The 17,873-nt window shown below is 42.7% G+C and overlaps 1 protein-coding gene across 2 annotated transcripts in view; it reads right to left on the bottom strand.

Annotated features, from left to right (window-relative positions):
• The window catches only part of TMEFF1 (transmembrane protein with EGF like and two follistatin like domains 1), a 149,770-nt gene that overhangs the window by 48,551 nt on the left and 83,346 nt on the right, over nt 1-17,873 (bottom strand). For both annotated transcript variants that reach the window (XM_068147492.1, XM_068147491.1), the window contains exons 2-3: nt 13,694-13,803; nt 7,109-7,238 (exon numbers count right to left, since the gene is read on the bottom strand). In XM_068147492.1, coding sequence (XP_068003593.1) covers nt 7,109-7,238; nt 13,694-13,803 — 240 coding nt within the window. The remainder of the gene's footprint in view (nt 1-7,108; nt 7,239-13,693; nt 13,804-17,873) is intronic.

The following is a 17,873-nucleotide window of genomic DNA, read 5'->3' as shown; positions in this document are numbered from 1 at the left end:
AATGATGGTGACTCCACCACTTCCCTAGGGCAGCCCATTCCAATGGGCAATCACTCTCTCTCTGTAGAACTTCTTCCTAACATCCAGCCTAAACCTCCCCTGGCACAGCCTGAGACTGTGTCCTCTTGTTCTGGTGCTGGTTGCCTGGGAGAAGAGACCAACCTCCGCCTGTCTACAACCTCCCTTAAGTTAGTTGTGCTTCACTACCTACAAAAGAAAAAACAAACAAACAAAACCCCAAAACCACAACAAAACATTGTAACAACCTGTGCAAATTTAGGGCAAAAGTTTGATTACTTCACACCGAAGAACAGTAAGTTAAAGCTGCTCCTAAGAGAATAATTTCATAGATCTAACAGAGATATAGTATTTGTTTCTAGTTTTGCAAATAGCTTTTGGTGGTGCTGATTTGTTTTGTTTTGCTTTCTTTTTTATCTAGAAATCCCTACAGAAAGCTATGGAACGTGCCCTACAAATATATACAATACACAAAGAATCTCAAAGTAAAATATATGAAGTACTACATCATTGTGTGGTTACATTTTCATGTGCATATAATAAAAACCTGGCAGCAGTCAAAACTGCAGCTCTGTGTGTGGGATAACAGGAGCAAACATTCTTAGAAATCAATCATAAATGTCTATTTCTTATTTACTGAAGGAATTTATTTTGTTTTAACTTATAAAAGACAATAAATTAACTAAAAAAAAAGGAGATAGAAGACATCAAGGGACTCCTCAATGCTCAGAGCACCCTGGCCACCTTCTTTTCCAGGCTTCTCTAATCTATTTAGCAAACCCATTCAAGATAACCTCCAGCAGAGGATGACAGAACATGAATGAATTTCAGTGTAATGTCACCCTTTATGAACTGATTAAACCTTCAGGTCAGCAGCAAGACCGCTGGTGCTATGAATCTGGCAAGAGTCCTGATGTAGATATTGCTGTCTCCACCTGCCCTGATGGATGGTCCAGACCCATTTTGTTATGGGCTGAACTGCAGGGAAGGAACTGATAAGGGTAAGAAATTTTAAATAGGTGAAAAAGCTGGGACAGTGCTATGACCTTTTTCATAGTGTAATCCCACAGAGCAAGGAGGAGAAGCTGTGGAAAACAGAAAGTGCTACCAGCAAGGGCTTCACAGCCAGTTTGCTTCACAAGCCTGTTTGTCTCCATCCAAGAACAGACAGGATGATTCCTTTATCACAGTATCACAGTATCACAGTATCACTTAGGTTGGAAAGGACCTCGAGGATCATCGAGTCCAACCTGACACCGCAGACCCCATGACTAGACCATGGCACCAAGTGCCACGTCCAATCTCCCCTTGAACGCCTCCAGGGTCGATGACTCAACCACCTCCCTGGGCAACCCATTCCAATGCCGAATGACTCGCTCGGTGAAGAACTTCCTCCTCACCTCGAGTCTGAACCTCCCCTGGCGCAGCTTGAGACTGTGTCCCCTTGTTCTGGTGCTGGTTGCCTGGGAGAAGAGGCCAACTCCCTCCTGGCTACAACCACCCTTCAGGTAGTTGTAGAGGGCAATAAGGTCACCCCTGAGCCTCCTCTTCTCCAGGCTAAACAATCCCAGCTCCCTCAGCCTCTCCTCATAGGGCTTGTGTTCAAGGCCTCTCCCCAGCCTTGTTGCCCTTCTCTGGACACGCTCAAGTGTCTCAATGTCCTTCTTAAACTGAGGAGCCCAGAACTGGACACAGTACTCAAGGTGCGGCCTAACCAGAGCAGAGTACAGGGGCACTATGACCTCCCTGCTCCTGCTGGCCACACTATTCCTAATGCAGGCCAGAATGCTATTGGCCCTCCTGGCCACCTGAGCACACTGCTGGCTCATATTCAGGTGGCTGTCGATCAGCACACCCAGGTCCCTCTCTGTCTGGGAGCTCTCCAGCCACTCCGACCCCAGCCTATACCTCTGCATGGGATTGCCATAGCCAAAGTGCAGCACTCGGCACTTGGACTTGTTGAAAGCCATCCCATTGGACTCTGCCCATCTTTCCAGTCGGTCGAGGTCCCTCTGCAGAGCCTTTCTACCCTCTAATTGACTAACATCTGCCCCTAACTTTGTGTCATCTGCAAACTTGCTGATGACTGACTCTACCCCTTCATCCAGATCATCAACGAATATGTTGAAGAGGACAGGGCCCAGCACTGATCCCTGGGGGACACCACTGGTGACTGGCCTCCAGCTGGATGCGGCACCATTCACGACCACTCTCTGGGCCCGGCCCTCCAGCCAGTTCCTAACCCAGCACAGAGTGTAGTGGTCCAATCCACAGGCTGACAGCTTAGTCAGCAGTTTGCTGTGGGGGACGGTGTCAAAGGCCTTGCTGAAGTCTAGGTAGACCACATCCACAGGCCTCCCCACATCCACCAGGCGGGTGACCTGATCATAGAAAGAGATCAGGTTGGAGAGGCAGGATCTGCCCTTCCTGAATCCATGTTGGCTGGACCTGAGCCCTTGGCCATCCTTCAGGTGCGCAGTTATTGCTGCCAGGATAATCTGCTCTGCTTTATGAATGCTAGAGGTTGGATTAGGTGCAGGAGAAAATTACATATAGCTTGATTTGACTCATTGTTTCTCAAAGGTGAGGTGTTAGGCAAAGAGAGCATGAAATCTGCTTTTCAGTCATTTTCTTAGCTTCTCTGTATATTGCAGCATGGGGTTACATGTATTGTCTAAAACCCACAGACCCTCATCATCCAGACCTTGTGCTACCTTGGAGTAATTAGGTACAGAAACAACTCTGTATACCCAGATTTTTATTTTATTTTTAAATCCAACATTCCTTCAGTTAAAAATTTGCTTTAATGATGTTAAGTCCTGCAAACTTCGGCCATACATTTTCTTACATTTCTATACAACACCACTGTTAATGTAAACTTGAATTTTGTCCATTCCTAAAGCACTTAGGATTGGCTTTGTTGACTGCTTATTTTAGAATCTTGCTACTCTGATGACACTTGAGTAAAGGAAATAAATAAATATGCTGCTTAATCTCCCATGATAATAAAAAATAATCAAAATGTTACCACACAAGAAATAGGTCTGACTAAACCACTCTGTATAGTCTGTTCCAGTGCTGTAGCATCAGAAGCTATCAATCTCCAGAAAACAGGACGTGTTTAATTCCTGTATGAAATTCAGAAGTCTGATGTACTTCAAATATTAAACAGTTGTTACAACACTAGGGGTGAATATTGCTCTGTTGTTTTGGGTGCATCCTGTCAGGATGAGGCTTTGCTTTGAAAAATTGGAAGTCTGATAGGAAACCACTTAGCTCCCAATGATGTGCCAGAACATGTAAAATTCAGAAGCATTCTGTGGAAATGAATGGGGCTCTATGAATAACTTTTTAATTTGTATATTTGATTGCCCATATTGTGACAGTTTTAGGCTGTGCCTTTAAGAAAAGGACAGCTACAGAATTCTCTAGCTGAATGTTTAGGTGTAAAATGGAAAACAAAGATAATTCTAAGCTAATTTCATTGGTAGATCAGTAGAATGTAGCTTTAAGAACTTACAGTCTGACTTCAGTTCTTCTTTCTGTTCTTGGCCAGCCTGCATGCAACTGACCTTGGACTGAAACTTATGAGATAAGAAAACTAGCTTTCTTAACAACTGCTTTGAACCAATGATTTTCCCTTAATATCTATTTCTCTTTTTTCCTCCTTTTCTCATCCAATTAGCTTGGACAGGAAAGGGGGGACGGAGAGGGGTTTTGGGGGGAACCCAAGGGGGGGATTCTCCTGGGGAGGGTTTTTTTCTGTGTTATGTTCTTTCTTGTATATTTTTGTATTTACTTTAAATACTTTATATTTGTACATATTCATTGCAGTTCATTCTGCTTGTAAAATACAGCTTTTTCATTTACTTCTCCGACTGAATTTAGCTGTGCTTTATGTGGTGGGAGGATTAAACCTTCACACTACCACACATATATGTGTGTTACAGATCAAGATTACAAATACACTGACTTCTTGTTGACCCATGATCCCAGGCAGGGTGTGGAGAGGCGCCAGATGATGGCTTTTACCATTTAATACTCTCACAGCAACCAGAAGAGCAGGTACCATTCTGGTAGAGATCTGCCAAAACACTTTAAACTGCAACAGAGTAAATGCAGTATGCTGCCTGAATCACATCCCCAGTTTCAGAGTTGTAATCAGCACATGTCTTAATCTATAACACTAAATGCTAAAAATTATGCTGTGTTTCCTTGGGTTTATGTGGGATGTAAAGTAAAGGAGTAGAAGGTTAAAAAACTCAAATTCCAGAGTAGCTGAGTAACATAACAATTAGCTACCAGAAATATGAGGCTCAGAAGGGTAATTTTTTTGTTGTGAAATATCTTTTTATTAGCAGGGTGGAACACATATTAAAATAAACACTTTTCTTTGCTGTTCCCAAAATGTTATCCTAGCTTTTGTTTGTTTGGTTTTTAAGTGAGGGAAACTTCCATGCTGTGAGTTTGTTTCTTAAAATGTTTTGGGCATGAAATTGAATGAAAAAAAATTACTTATACATCCTCAGTTCAAACCTTCATACTCCAAATCCATGCTTCATCCTGAAGCAGAGTGGAAGCTACACCAAAAACACCAAAGGACACAACTCTGAGCACCACAGTCAGGAATCACTAAGGCCTCATACCAAGAGCCATGGAAAGAACAACGAATTCAAAAGGGGCTCCTCATCCCATGCAGAGTTTGCAGAGTTATGGCAGCAAGGAATCATGCTGGGCATGCCTGATGATGTTGTAAAGCCTATGCTCAACTGGCAAACAAAGTCTATGATACAGGCATTAGGGGAAAACCTGCAAAATTATAGGGACAGCAGCAGCTCCATAACAGCTTCACCTACTGCCTTGCCTAGCAAGGACCCGCCAGTGTCAAGGGGTGAAAAGCTGGAGATCCTCAAGGACTGGACTCAGAGCAAACACAGAACTCTAGTTAGAGTAAGTGCAAATGTATATAGTTTCATATGGTCATGTACAAGGTTTATATTGTGTTATAAGTATACTATAAGGAGTACCCATATTTTATATGGGGAGATAATTCATAAAGGCAATCCTTACTGCAAGGGTGATTATTATCCTCAGCAATAAATGACCATTGCAAGGGACTGATAATGTCCTAAAGGGGCAAACTCCAAAACATGCCCTAACCCAGACAATGAGGTAAGCACCTGTGAATGTGCAAACCTGGACACTTCTTGGAGTCCAGATGGTCCAGGTAAATGTGTAGCATGTATAACTAACCTTGTAACACATCCGTGAACTGTGTGTGCCCCTGGCCATATTTGGATATGCCCCATCCTAAAGGTTCAGCTATCAGCTTTCTCTATTACCAAACGGCATTACTTGTCTTGGGACAGTATTTATGGCAGCCTAGATGGTAGGCAATTTGCCTTGTTCTCACCAAGGAAGCAACAGAAGCCCAACAAGACAGCTGAAGAGGCTGTCCTAACAGGCAAACCACGCCAGGGCCTTGAGCCTGGAACAAGGCAACCGGCGCTCTGAGATCCCTGTGCTGGAGGCAGTAAGGGGAAAAGCCCTGAGAGAACTGAATCCCAGAAGAGCCATGGCAAGGCTACAGCCCAGTGATGGAGTGCATATGACAGGCTCTTTATGCCTCTCCAAGCCAAGGAAAAGCTCCAGACAAAGAACTGGGCATGAGAGGAGAAAGGCCCTTTAGCCCTCTCTGAGCAAGAGCAGCTTGAGTTATAGCCACAGTATTTGGGAAGATACCAGAGGAGCAAGCCATGAGTACCTGGCTAGTTTGCTACAGAAGGTCCCTTGTGGGAAAGCACAGATCACAGCACCTTTCTTTCCAATTTAAATTGCTGTACTGGAAATTCTCAGATTTGTGCATACATGGTTTAACTGTCTTCATATGTGGAATTCAATACCCACAACCAAATAACAGAACCTATAAATGTACTTTGTAAATATGTTATGGTGGTGTCTGAAGATACCACCACCAGAAATACAAAACACAAAATATATATTTTATTACAAGAACCAACATCATAGATTGGTTTTTGACCCTAGTAAACAGCCCTAAGTCTGTGTTGTTAGTCAAAGGCATTAAAGCAGCTCATGTAAAACACAGCTGTGCATCATTCAAATGAGGTAGCTGTGGGACTGGCAGCAGCAAGGACTTGGCCTAGGCACACTATCCATAAATTTACCCTAATTTCCAGAGGATGTTGCAGCCAATAGTGAGTTCCAGGCTGCTGCCTCTAAATTGTCATAGACAACTAGATTAGCCAACCTAAAGCTAGCTAGGAGCATGTGCACCTGATCCACAGTTCTGTTTGGCTGCCATACAGACGTAACCTTACTTAGGTTAATTTGAGTAACTATTGTGGATCAAAAGATAGATGATGTCCCACAACTTAAAATTCTCTTTTTTGTGTTATCTATGTGCAAAATAATGCAGCTGTTGATGCTATTGAGTTATGTAATTTAATTTAAGAAAGCCAGCCATGTGTCTGTTCTGAACAGCTTTGGTCCAGAAGACCTCTGGTGTCTAAGTTTCTATGTCCAACAGTATGTTGCAACATTTAAGACAGTGAAAACCTCTCCCATGTATTTTAGTCATGTGCAAAATCCATGTTTTAAGTGTGTAGGAAGACAGAAAAGGCCAATCCATTAGAAATGTGAAGTACAACAATTTTGTAACAGTGAGCCAATCTTCAATGTAATCATTCAAAGTGAAAGTAGTCAAAGAGAATGTGTTTGATACAGGTAGAGTGGTAGTCAGGTTGATCAGTGTCACTCACTGGAGGCCACACTAATTCTGTACATCCCAGAAATGAAGGCTCCTCTATATGTACAGCAGGAGCATCCACAAACTGTTTTCTCAGATAAGGTACTGTTATTTCTAATGTTTATTTATTAATCTGTTAGCATCAGAAGATATATCAGATTTCTTCTCTACAAAACTATTCCATTGCTAAAGAGGACTAGGGTTGTCCATGTAATTTCATTCTATGAAAATCATGAAAATTAAAATATCTGGAATTAAGGGCAGAACTAAAGAGCTAACCATGTGATATCATTCACTAGTAACACAAAGTGATGTTTTACATACCAGAATAACAAGGTCCTCTTGCTACCACTGTGATCTCTTTTTGATGCTTGCAAGCAGCTCTCCTGAGGAAGCATTCATTTTGGTAAGTGTCTCCATTTGATCCACAAACGGGAATATAGTTTGTGTGACACTGAAAAAGAAATTATAGAGTAACCCAGTCATACAAAATCACATGATTAATCTCAACTGCGTATTATCATGCAGGAAGATAGTTGTGTAAATAAGAATCACCAGCAGTAACTTGTAACTGTTCACTAAAGGAACATTCAAAGTATGTTAGCTTCTCAGTATCACTGCATGTATTCCTTTTGGATCATTGAGATAATAGCCCAACTCCATATGGACTGAACATAGGGATTCAGTAGGAAAGATTAAAAGAACAAAATAACCATAGTGGGACTTTCTAATGGCTAGAGGGAACATGACAGGCATCTAGAAGTAGCTGAAGGATAAACACGGAGGAAAGAGAAAACTCTTTCAAGATAATACAAGAATGTATGCCCAGGCACAGGGGAGGAAACTGAGAAAAGGAGAATTTAAAGTAAACAGTGATGAAGGGCAGATGTGCTAATCTTTTTGGTCATAGAATGATCTTTCAAGGGAGACAGAAAACAATCACCATCCCCATTAAATTCATAGAATAATGGAATCAGAGAATGTCAGGTTGGAAGGGACCTCAAGGATCATCTGGTCCAACCTCTCTCAGTAACAGTATAGTTTAAATGAGATATCAAAGCACCCAGTCAAATTGAGTTTTAAAATTGTTCAATGTAGGGGAATTCACTCCTTCCCTTGGGAGATCATTCCAAGGTCTAACTGTTATCATGGTATCACAGTATCAGTATCACAGGATCACCAAGGTTGGAAGAGACCTCAAAGATCAGCAATTCCAACCTGTCACCACAGACCTCATGACTAGACTATGGCACCAAGTGCCATGTCCAATCCCCTCTTGAACACCTCCAGGGATGGGGACTCCACCACCTCCCTGGGCAGCACATTCCAATGATAAACGACTCTCTCAGTGAAGAACTTTCTCCTCACCTCAAGCCTAAACTTCCCCTGGCGCAGCTTGAGACTGCGCTCCCTTGTTCTGGTGCTGGTTGCTAGAGAGAAGAGACCAACCCCTTCCTGGCCACAACCACCTTTCAGGTAGTTGTAGAGAGCAATGAGGTCACCCCGAGCCTCCTCCTCTCCAGGCTAAACAATCCCAGCTCCCTCAGCCTCTCCTCACAGGGCTTGTGCTCAAGGCCTCTCACCAGCCTCGTTGCCCTGCCCTGGTAAAGAATTTTCTTCTAGAGTCCAGTTGGAATCTCCCTGGGAGTAACTTGCCCCCATTTCCCCTTGTCTTTTCCATGTGACTCCTTGTAAAAAGGGAGTCTTCATCTTCTTGGTAGCTACCCCTTAGGTACTGGTACATAGTAATAAGGTCTCCCCTACGCCTTCTCTCCTCAAGACTGAACAAACCCAGTTCTCTTAGCCTTTCTTCACATGACATGTCTTTCAGTCCTCTGATCATTCTTGTTACCCTTTTCTGGACAATTTCCAACCTGTCTGCATCTATTTTGTACAGCAGAGACCAAAACCGAATGCAGAATGCCAGGTGTGGCCTGACAAGCACTGAGCAGAGTGGGATAATGATTTCTTTATCTCTGCTGTTGATAGCCTTGTTGATGCAACCTAGCATCATTCATGAACACCCTGAGTATGTTTTGGTCAACAACTACAATAATGCTTCTGTATTACAATACTGAAAAATCTTAAGCTCAAAGTCAGTAGCATTAGTACATTTAATTAAAACCAATAAAAAAAAGAGGAAGAAAGTAAAATTCATCACTGCAAATGGCTTTGGCAAGAGCAGCTTCTATTTTGCTGCTTTCTTAAATTTTAAGAATAGAATAGAATAGAATAGAATAGAATAGAATAGAATAGAATAGAATAGAATAGAATAGAACAGACCAGGTTGGAAGAGACCTTCAAGAAAGATGGGTTATATACCCCTTGTATGTATAATATGCATTAAAATGCCATGAAACACACTGGGACCACCAATATGCCTAACATCTCTGAGTGATGCACCACTCCCTGCTGAACTGGAGATCCAAACCTCACTTGACTGTATGGAAAACCAGACATTGCCCTGTTTGGGGCTATAACAGTAACTGTAATTCCAGACACTTTTTGCATCTTCAAAACCCAAAGCAAAAATCAAAGTACAAGAAGCAATTGAAAAAAAAAATAGACAGACTACTCACCAAATTTCTTAACCATACAAAACGTGTGATTAAACTGCTCTAGCTCTGCCAGTGAGGATCCACACGGAAACTGCAACATTAGTTAAGATAAACTGCCTCCAAAGGACAAGAGTTTCTTCTCCAAATTCAAAATGGCATTCTCTGCCATAACAGTTTCTTTGTGTGTTGGCAGACACAAACCTCAAAATACTCAATTTTTAAAATGTAATTTTGAAGGGAATCATCCACCCCTCCTTTGACATCCTGCCAGAGACGGCCAACTGAGAGTGAACTAAGCATGCATGGAGAGGAATAAATCATGCTGCCAGCTCTGAAAATTATTTTAACAGTTTTGTAATACTTTCCCATAGTGAGTAGCTCTCAGACATTAAACACAGCCATCAGTTCTGTCACATCTCATACTGAAGAGTTACTTCTAGAGAATAATTAAACAGGCAACTCTTGAGGGGCACAATACTTTCTGATAGATAATTCTCTACTCAATCCTAAAGTTGCTATGTGATATTTTAAGGTTTCTGTCCTGATGATGGAAAATGAGAGGCAGAGTGATTCATTTTTCACAGTTTGGTGAGTCTTTAGCAATTTGGTACAGTGCAGCCAAAAGTTCTAATGCAAAAGTCCTTTAGGAGTAGAGCTGTTTTCTTGTGAGGAAATCACCTACTAGCTTAAATGACCAGAAGAATGAACAATGTGCCCTTGTGGCCAAGAAGGCCAATGGCATCCTGGGGTATCTTAGAAGGTGTATTGCTAGTAGGTCAAGAGAGGCTCTCCTCCCCTTCTAGTCTGCCCTGGTGAGGCTGCGTCTGAAACATTGTGTTGAGTTCTGGGCCCTTCAGTTCAAGAAGGACAGGGAACTGCTTCAAAGAGTCCAGTACAGAACTACAAAGATGATTAAGAGAGTGGAACATCTTCCTTATGATGAAAGGCTGAGAGAACTGGGTCTCTTTAGCTTGGAGGAGACTGAGGGGTGACCTCATTCATGTTTTTAAATATGTGAAGGGCAAGTGACAGGAGGATGGAGCCAGGCTCTTCTCAGTCATGTCCAATGATAGGACAAGGGGCATGCTGCAGCATAGGAGATTCTAAGTGAGCATAAGGAAAAACTTTTTCACTCTGGGGGGTGACAGAACACTGGAACAGGCTGCCCAGAGAGGTTGTGGACTGTCCTCTGTAGACATTCACAAACTACCAGATGCATTCCTGTGTGACCTACTCTAGGTGATCCTGCTCTTGCTGGGGGATTGGACTAAATGATCTCTCAAGGTGCCTTCCAACCTCTAACATTCTGTGATTCTGTGATCTCTTTGTGGATGGGATCTCCTCTAAGGATGAGGAAAATCTGTCTGGGCTCCATTTGATGCTGCATAATTGTGGGGTGCCCAGCATCTGAAAGGATGTCAGGCTTACTCACCATTCCTTTTCCTATTCTGTCTTACTGAAGATGTTATCTGATGAGACCATTTGTTTTTCAGCCTTTCTTACTGAGATTGAAAAAGAGCCCTGTGCTGGCTCTTCCTTCCCTCACCTCCCCCCAGCAGTCCATAACACATTAGGTGTTGCTCAGTTTTTAATTTAGATTTTGTAAAACATCATCTAAATTACAGCAGAAGACCTTCCAAATGTTTGGTGAACATATGCTATGCCCCTTCTCCATTATGATACAAAGGGAGTTAAACTTCTTTTCTGACTAGACCTGCAGAAATCGGGGATATCATTAAGGTCACTGCAAGCAGAGCACAAGTGAACCCTTTGGCACATCTCCTATGGTCTAATTTGTAAATCTGATTCTGAGGAATTGAACCTGGGTATCTCTCTTTATGTTAGGTGACTTGGCAAGACAGAGAAAGCCTACAAAGTGCTCAGAGAGGTCACAGCCCACACAGCTCTTGCTGCCGTGACATTATAGCTGTTTCAGTGATAATGATGAAATTGGCAGTCAGTCATCTCCAAAGGGGCTTCCAGGAGGAAAAACTATGGCTCATTAATATTTAAAGTTTTAGAACACCAAACAGTTAAGAAACGCTGCCAGGACAGGGATGGCAGCAGATAAGGTGGAGGAGGAAGAAATGCAATGCCTGGGAGGGGACTGAATTCCCAGATTCCCAAATCTAAGGAATGGTGTGTGCCAGCCTTGGCCTTAGTTCAGGGGTGGCTGTGAACAGCCATGCTCCTCAGTTCCCTAAAATGCCCTGCTGTCAGGCAGGGCTGCAGCCTCACACCTGGCAGTAGGAAAATCCTGGTAGGAAAATCCTCACCTGACCAGCACATGAACCCGAGACCATTTTTTCAAGTCAGCTTTCTCACTAGAGTGCATGTTCCAAAAAACTGCAGGTTAAAAGCACAGGAAGTGCCTTGCTGGGTCAGCCCAGTGGTGCATTTATGGCTGTGCTCTGTTCCAGCTGTGAGGAATGGGGAAGGCACATCAGGGAGAGCAGGTTGGTATCCCCATGCTTCCTTTCAGCATGTGTTCAGCCAAAGCACTGTACACATATGTGTCTAATCTCTTTTCCAAACCTTGCAATGTCAGGAAAAAAAATAAATTAGCTGGCTGTCAGATAGTCTTGCACATAGAGAAGCTAACTGGGCTGTGTGTTTGGTGCTGCTAGTTGCAGACAAATAAGGAAGGATGAGTTACAGGAAGAATTCAACCTCTTATGTCTGAAAAATAAAGCACTTTTTCCTCATCCTTAGACATTTTTCCTTAAAGTATAGGACTAATTTTTCAAGAAGTACAAGTAAACTTGTAAGTAGATTAAAAATAACACTGTTTTTAAAATACTAGACAAAGTATTGGCTTATCACATAGAAGCATGGAATGCTTTGGGTTGGAAGGAACCTTTAAAGGTTATAAGGTACAATTCACCTGCAGTGAGCAGGAACATCTTTAACTGAATTGTGTTGCTCAGAGCCTCATCCAACTGGATCTTGAATGTTACCAGGGATGAGGCATCCACTTTCTGGGCAACCCGTCCCAGTGTTTCACCAACCTCATTGTAAAAACATTCTCGCTTTTATCCAGCCTAAATCTACCCTCATGGATTAGTGGTTGTTGGTTTTTTTTTGTTTCTCATGACCCTGGTATGAAGAGGTCATAAAATGTACCACCTATAGAAAACAAATAAAACCTTTGCTTAGCCTGGGATTGAATTTCTCATCCTTTTAAAAATAATTACTGGGGTCTTATCTTATGATGAGTGCAAACCTCTTCTACTAAGATGTTTTTTTCTTCTTCTCCCTTTAAAAGGCAGTTGGATCCCATTGTTATTATGGGATTTAAGCTGCACAATGCCCCCAACATAGTATCCACCTGGACACCACCGCATCATGAGCCAGCTCTGAGACACTGGAATCCAAACCTATTGTAAGATCCCATACACATTCTTGCTGTTCTGTTTCCCCTGGACTTATTTATTTGAAAAAGAACACAAGATTATTTTTAAAACACTGAAAAATAGCCCACTGGCAACCCTGCACCCTCTTCCAGTTTTACTGGCAGTCTTGCAGTATTTGATACCTCAGTATTCTCTTTTCTCTAAAAAGACAGGGGTGGGAGGGAGGAAGAAATACAGTTACACAAACTGTAAACTAAGCAAACTGAACTTGATATTTATGACTTTTAAAAAATTCATAAGCTATTTTAAATAAAATTTCCATACTCCCCTCCCCCCCCCCCCCCCCAACTTCCCTGAGTCACACTAATTCAGTGTTTTCATTCATAAACTTTATGATCACTGGTGATCGTGCTATTATCTTTTGTTAAAATGCCTCAAGGTCTTGCCAGGTCTAATGTACCATACATGGCTACCAGCAGAGCAGGGAAGCATCCTACAAATACTGGGTATTATTATAGCAAGCAGTCCATAGTAAGTACTGCATTTAAACTATAAAACTTCATCTGGTGTGTGTGTCCATGCCTGGACTCCCTGCTTTAGATCACTTTCCCTCCATTCTTGGGGCAGGATGGGGAAGGAGAGAGTGGCTGTTACCCAGCGCTCCTTACCTCAGTTCCTGCCAGTCACAGAAGGCATGAGTGCCCAGCACATAGGGGCCCTCTGTTCTTCCTCATGTTGATCTATGCTGATGGCTGACTTAGAAAACCATGTGGGGAACTAACATGATGCTACACCCTCCACTTGCTCCCTGAGCACACCCTGGTGAGTTCAGTCACATACCATCCCAATTGGTGCCATTAAAACAAAGAGCTTACGGTTAGACTGTGCAAGCTGGCTGATGAGGAAAAGAAATAAATAAATACAGTGATTCTACAAATAGTTCAACACACTTGAGATATTGGTCAGAAACAGCAAAGAAAGAGGTGAGCAGCCCTTACCTGGAACTGACACGCACATTTCAAGCCGTCACCCTCTTCCTTGCATACTCCTCCATATTTACATGAAGATTCATCACACCCTCTAACGTCAGATTCCTTTACATTTAGCTCTACAAAGAAAAGCAGAAAAAGAAGACGTTGACGACGGAGTACGGAATCAATACGGACAACCAGTATGATCTAAGTATTGTTCATTTAATTAAGGAACCTCTACAGCTTATATAGACTCACAGAGCATCGTTGGCATAGCTTCATTGGTTCCTCACAACTGTCCCCACACATCCTACTGTTGTACATTATTGGTTAAACTGCTAATATCACTCGAGGTTGTTGATCGACTTATGCGTCCTGTTATTCCAAGATAATTCGCTGTGTTTATAGCTACCGGTATCTTGCTTTAGTTACAGACTGCTAGCACACCACCATATCAAGCTTTAAGCTTATATTGCCAAATTGCTCACATCACTTATTGCTATGATGGCCACAAGAAGACAGAATAGAAACAGTAAGATGAGTAATGCTGGGAAATACCTTGTCCTTAAACCCACTGAATCCCCTCACTTGCCTTAGCCTCATACAGAAATTAAAGGGAAAAACCCAGGGCTGCTCCCCAGGCTGTCCTGCATCAGCTTTGTCCTGATCTTCAGGGACAGCTTTGCCTCGTTGGCACAGCAGTTGTGACCAAATGCCACCTTACCATGCAAACAGATAGAGCAGGCAAGTGTTTACGCTGCCCAAATTCCTTCCCATATGCACCCTGTCAGGGATGCCCCTAGTAAAATAGCTTCCTCTGCAGAAGCTGGGTCTCTCAGGAGTCAGAACCTTTACAAGTGCTATAGGCCTTGTTTCTTACCCCCTACCTCTTTTTGCCTTACCACAAAGGCTCTGGAGAGGAAGAAAAGCTAAAATATTAGAATTTCTCAGCCTTTTTTTTCCCCAGCCTGCAGCTTGCCTACACTCTTATTCTTCTAACAATAAACTAAAGTGTGTTTAAACTATTACAATTTCCTTGCTCTGTAGGAGCCAGAGTAATGAACCAGAGCCCTCTCTCTTAACTGCTGGATAAAAATATGAAGCACAAATGCAGCTCAGTTCACTTGCAACTGGGGTAAAGCTGGCAAGAGGGAAACCAAGTATCTGCACACATCAACTGCATAGGCACTATCTCCAGCACAAACGTTGCTTAAATGGCTTCAAGCTTTCTTTGGGTATCAGATCCAAGAGTAGCTTACAAGGAGAATAAGTATATTCTTTTGAAACAAATATTTGATATGAGAGAGAGCAGAAGGTGGCACAGGAGGGATGATGGAAGCGGCCAGTATTAGCCTAAATGTGACCTTGCCACGCTACATAGGAATGGTGCTGTTAATATTAATTGCAAAGAAAACATGAAATTAACACCAAGGGCTCTGGAAAAACCTTCTGCCATTGTTTAACACTGCACTGGTATCAAAGGATATCATTCAAAGCTGCCTGTGCTTTGGCTTGTGTTAGAAACCTCCAGGACTATAGCAATATAACCCACTAATGACATCCATTGACAACGAAGTGATTTTAAATAACGTCAGCGACTTTTAATGAGCAAGTCCTGTCCAGGCAACTGGCTTAAAGAAAGAACTGAATACCAGCCATTTAGAACTGGGAAAAGGTAGGTCAAAAGCAGAAGAAACTAATGCTTGCTGCCACTTGCAGTCTTAAATAGGCAGTCACCCTCCTGCTCACAGCAGTGTCAGCACTTTGTTGTGACAGTGACAGACACCCTGAAAAACTGCTCCTCTGGGCTTACACAGTATTATACACCCACAGACATAGCTTATATAAATAAATATATAATTCTATCATAATTTCTGTAATAAATGATGCTATGTGTCATATATTCCTGCATCTAATACAGCTTAACTATGCATCTTTTGTTTGTTTGCTTTTCTTTTTTCCCCATAGCACTAAAATGAGAAGATTATATCTCAACCAAAGGTCTAGTTCTAATCCACAAAGTTTGTCAGCTGTGATGAAAAATAGAATAAATATTGGGGTGTTTGGTCTTCTTTTTTTCTCCTCTACATCCATCATTCCCAAAGGCATAAATAAGGAGGGCAATGTATGTAGCACTGGGTAGTTAGGGATCCTGGTTGCCATCACAACCTCATGCACGTGCTCTTTAATGTTACTCTTAATGTCCCCGTTTATCAAGCCCAACTGCTGCATTGTAGAGACTGAGTTAATGTGACAGAACATTGCAGCTTTTCAATTTAGTGTGTTCATAACTTGCTCCTGAAGGAAACATGCCTTCCTTTTTCCTCGTGAAGGTCTCTTCCACAAAGATGAACAAACTATCAAGATTAATTAAGGGCCAATGACCACTGCATCTGAAAGAAGTATCCACCTTGAGGTGACACTGCATTTCAGAAAATGCAGTTTATAAAAGGGAGCAACCAAGCAGACAAATCACAGTGTGAACAGCTTTCAAAATCCTGTTTCATCAGCTCAGGAAACTGAAGAGATGTGGGTCCCCTCTTCTCAGCTCTTGGTTGAGCTTGCTGGACATGACACCCCCAATCAGCAGAAGAAACAGCTGCAGCTTGTGCTTGAAATCCTGAGGGTCAGCACAATGTCCAACCACATAAGCAGTGTAGAGCAGACTGTCCTCAACCTCTGTGTCACACAGTGTGAAGAGGGCACCCAGGAAGGAGCCTCTTTGCTATGGGGAGGGGCAAGGGAGCTCACATTTCTGCATGGGAGGCTGGGACCCAGGAAGTGTGAGAAACTCCCCAGCTAGCAGTTCAGCATCTAGGCTGAACCAGAGATGTACTTAGAATTATAGAGTGGTTTGAGTTGGAAGGAACCTTAAAGATCATCTAGTTCCAAACACCCCTGCCATGTGCAGGGACATTTTCTACTAGACCAGCTTGCTCAAGACCCCATGCAACCTGGCTTTGAACGCTTCCAGGCTTGGAGCCTCCACAACTGCTCCAAGCAACTGCTCCAGTGCCCCACCACCCTCATGGGGAAGAATTTCTTCCTAATGTCTAATCTAAATCCAGCTTCTTCCAGTTGAAAGCCTTTACCCCTCATCCTGTCACTCCATCCTGTAGCCCTCCTTCAAATAATTGAAGGCTACTACTAGAAGGTCTCCCTGGAGCCTTCACTTCTCCAGGCTGAAAAACCCCAACACTCTCTACTTCTCTCTTAGTAGAGGTGCTCCAGGTCTCAGATCCAATCACAAATTATTCCACTCTAAGCAGAGAGATGCACACACATCAGCTAAGGCAGGAAATTAACAGAAGCATTAAAAAAGGTCCTGAGCTATTCAAAATTCCTCTAAGAAACAATTCTGTTTCATCTCCTGTCATACTATACTCACAGATATATTACTTATATTTACAATCACAGAATTACTAAGGTTGGTAAAGACCTCTGAGATCATCGAGTCCAACCTTCCACCTAATACCTCCGTGACCACCAAGACCATGTCCCAAAATGTCACATCCACTCATTCTTTGAAAACTCCGAGGGACAGTGACTTTGTTGCCTTCCCAGATAGCCTGCCTGACCCCTGGCAAAGAAATCCTTCCCAACATCCAGCCTAAACCTCCTCTGATGCAGCTTGAGGACATTTCACTTTGTCCTGTCATTAGCTACTTGTAAGAAAAGGCCAACCCCAACCCCACTACAACCTCCTTCCAGGCAGCCATAAAGAGCATTAAGGTCTCCTCTCAGCCTCTTCCTCTTCAGGCCAAACAACCCCAGCTCCCTCAGCCTCTCCTCACAAGACATGCACTCCAAACCCCTCACCATCTTTGTTGCCCTATATAGAAAGGATCTGTGTATGAATAAACCACCATGTGTATTATTACCATCATCCCAGAGAATGTACTGCCCTCTCTGGGATGCACAGAAGGCACCTCTAAGTCTGTCCCTAACTCTCTTGTGCTTAATAAATTCTCAGAGTTAGTGTGAAAAAAAATAAGGTCTTGTACAAGTTGTAGAGGGTTGTACTAGCTGGAGTCAGCTTTTGCATAGCCATGCACAGGCACAGACACAGCTGGAGATCCTGGTCACTCTGTCACACAGTATTTGTGTATGTTCCTTCATCCCTTCTTATTTCAAGAGCCAGTAGTGTGTGTCATTGCTGCCCCCACCCCAAAATGATTGAAAGGTCGAGTTTTGCTTCTACTCTGAA

The sequence above is a fragment of the Melanerpes formicivorus genome, unplaced genomic scaffold (assembly GCF_026170545.1).
Source record: "Melanerpes formicivorus ecotype bairdi unplaced genomic scaffold, bMelFor1.0.p_v2 SCAF_15, whole genome shotgun sequence".
Lineage (NCBI taxonomy): Eukaryota > Metazoa > Chordata > Aves > Piciformes > Picidae > Melanerpes > Melanerpes formicivorus.
The sequence above is the reverse complement of the archived record's forward strand: the minus strand, read 5'-3'. Positions and strand labels throughout refer to the sequence as shown.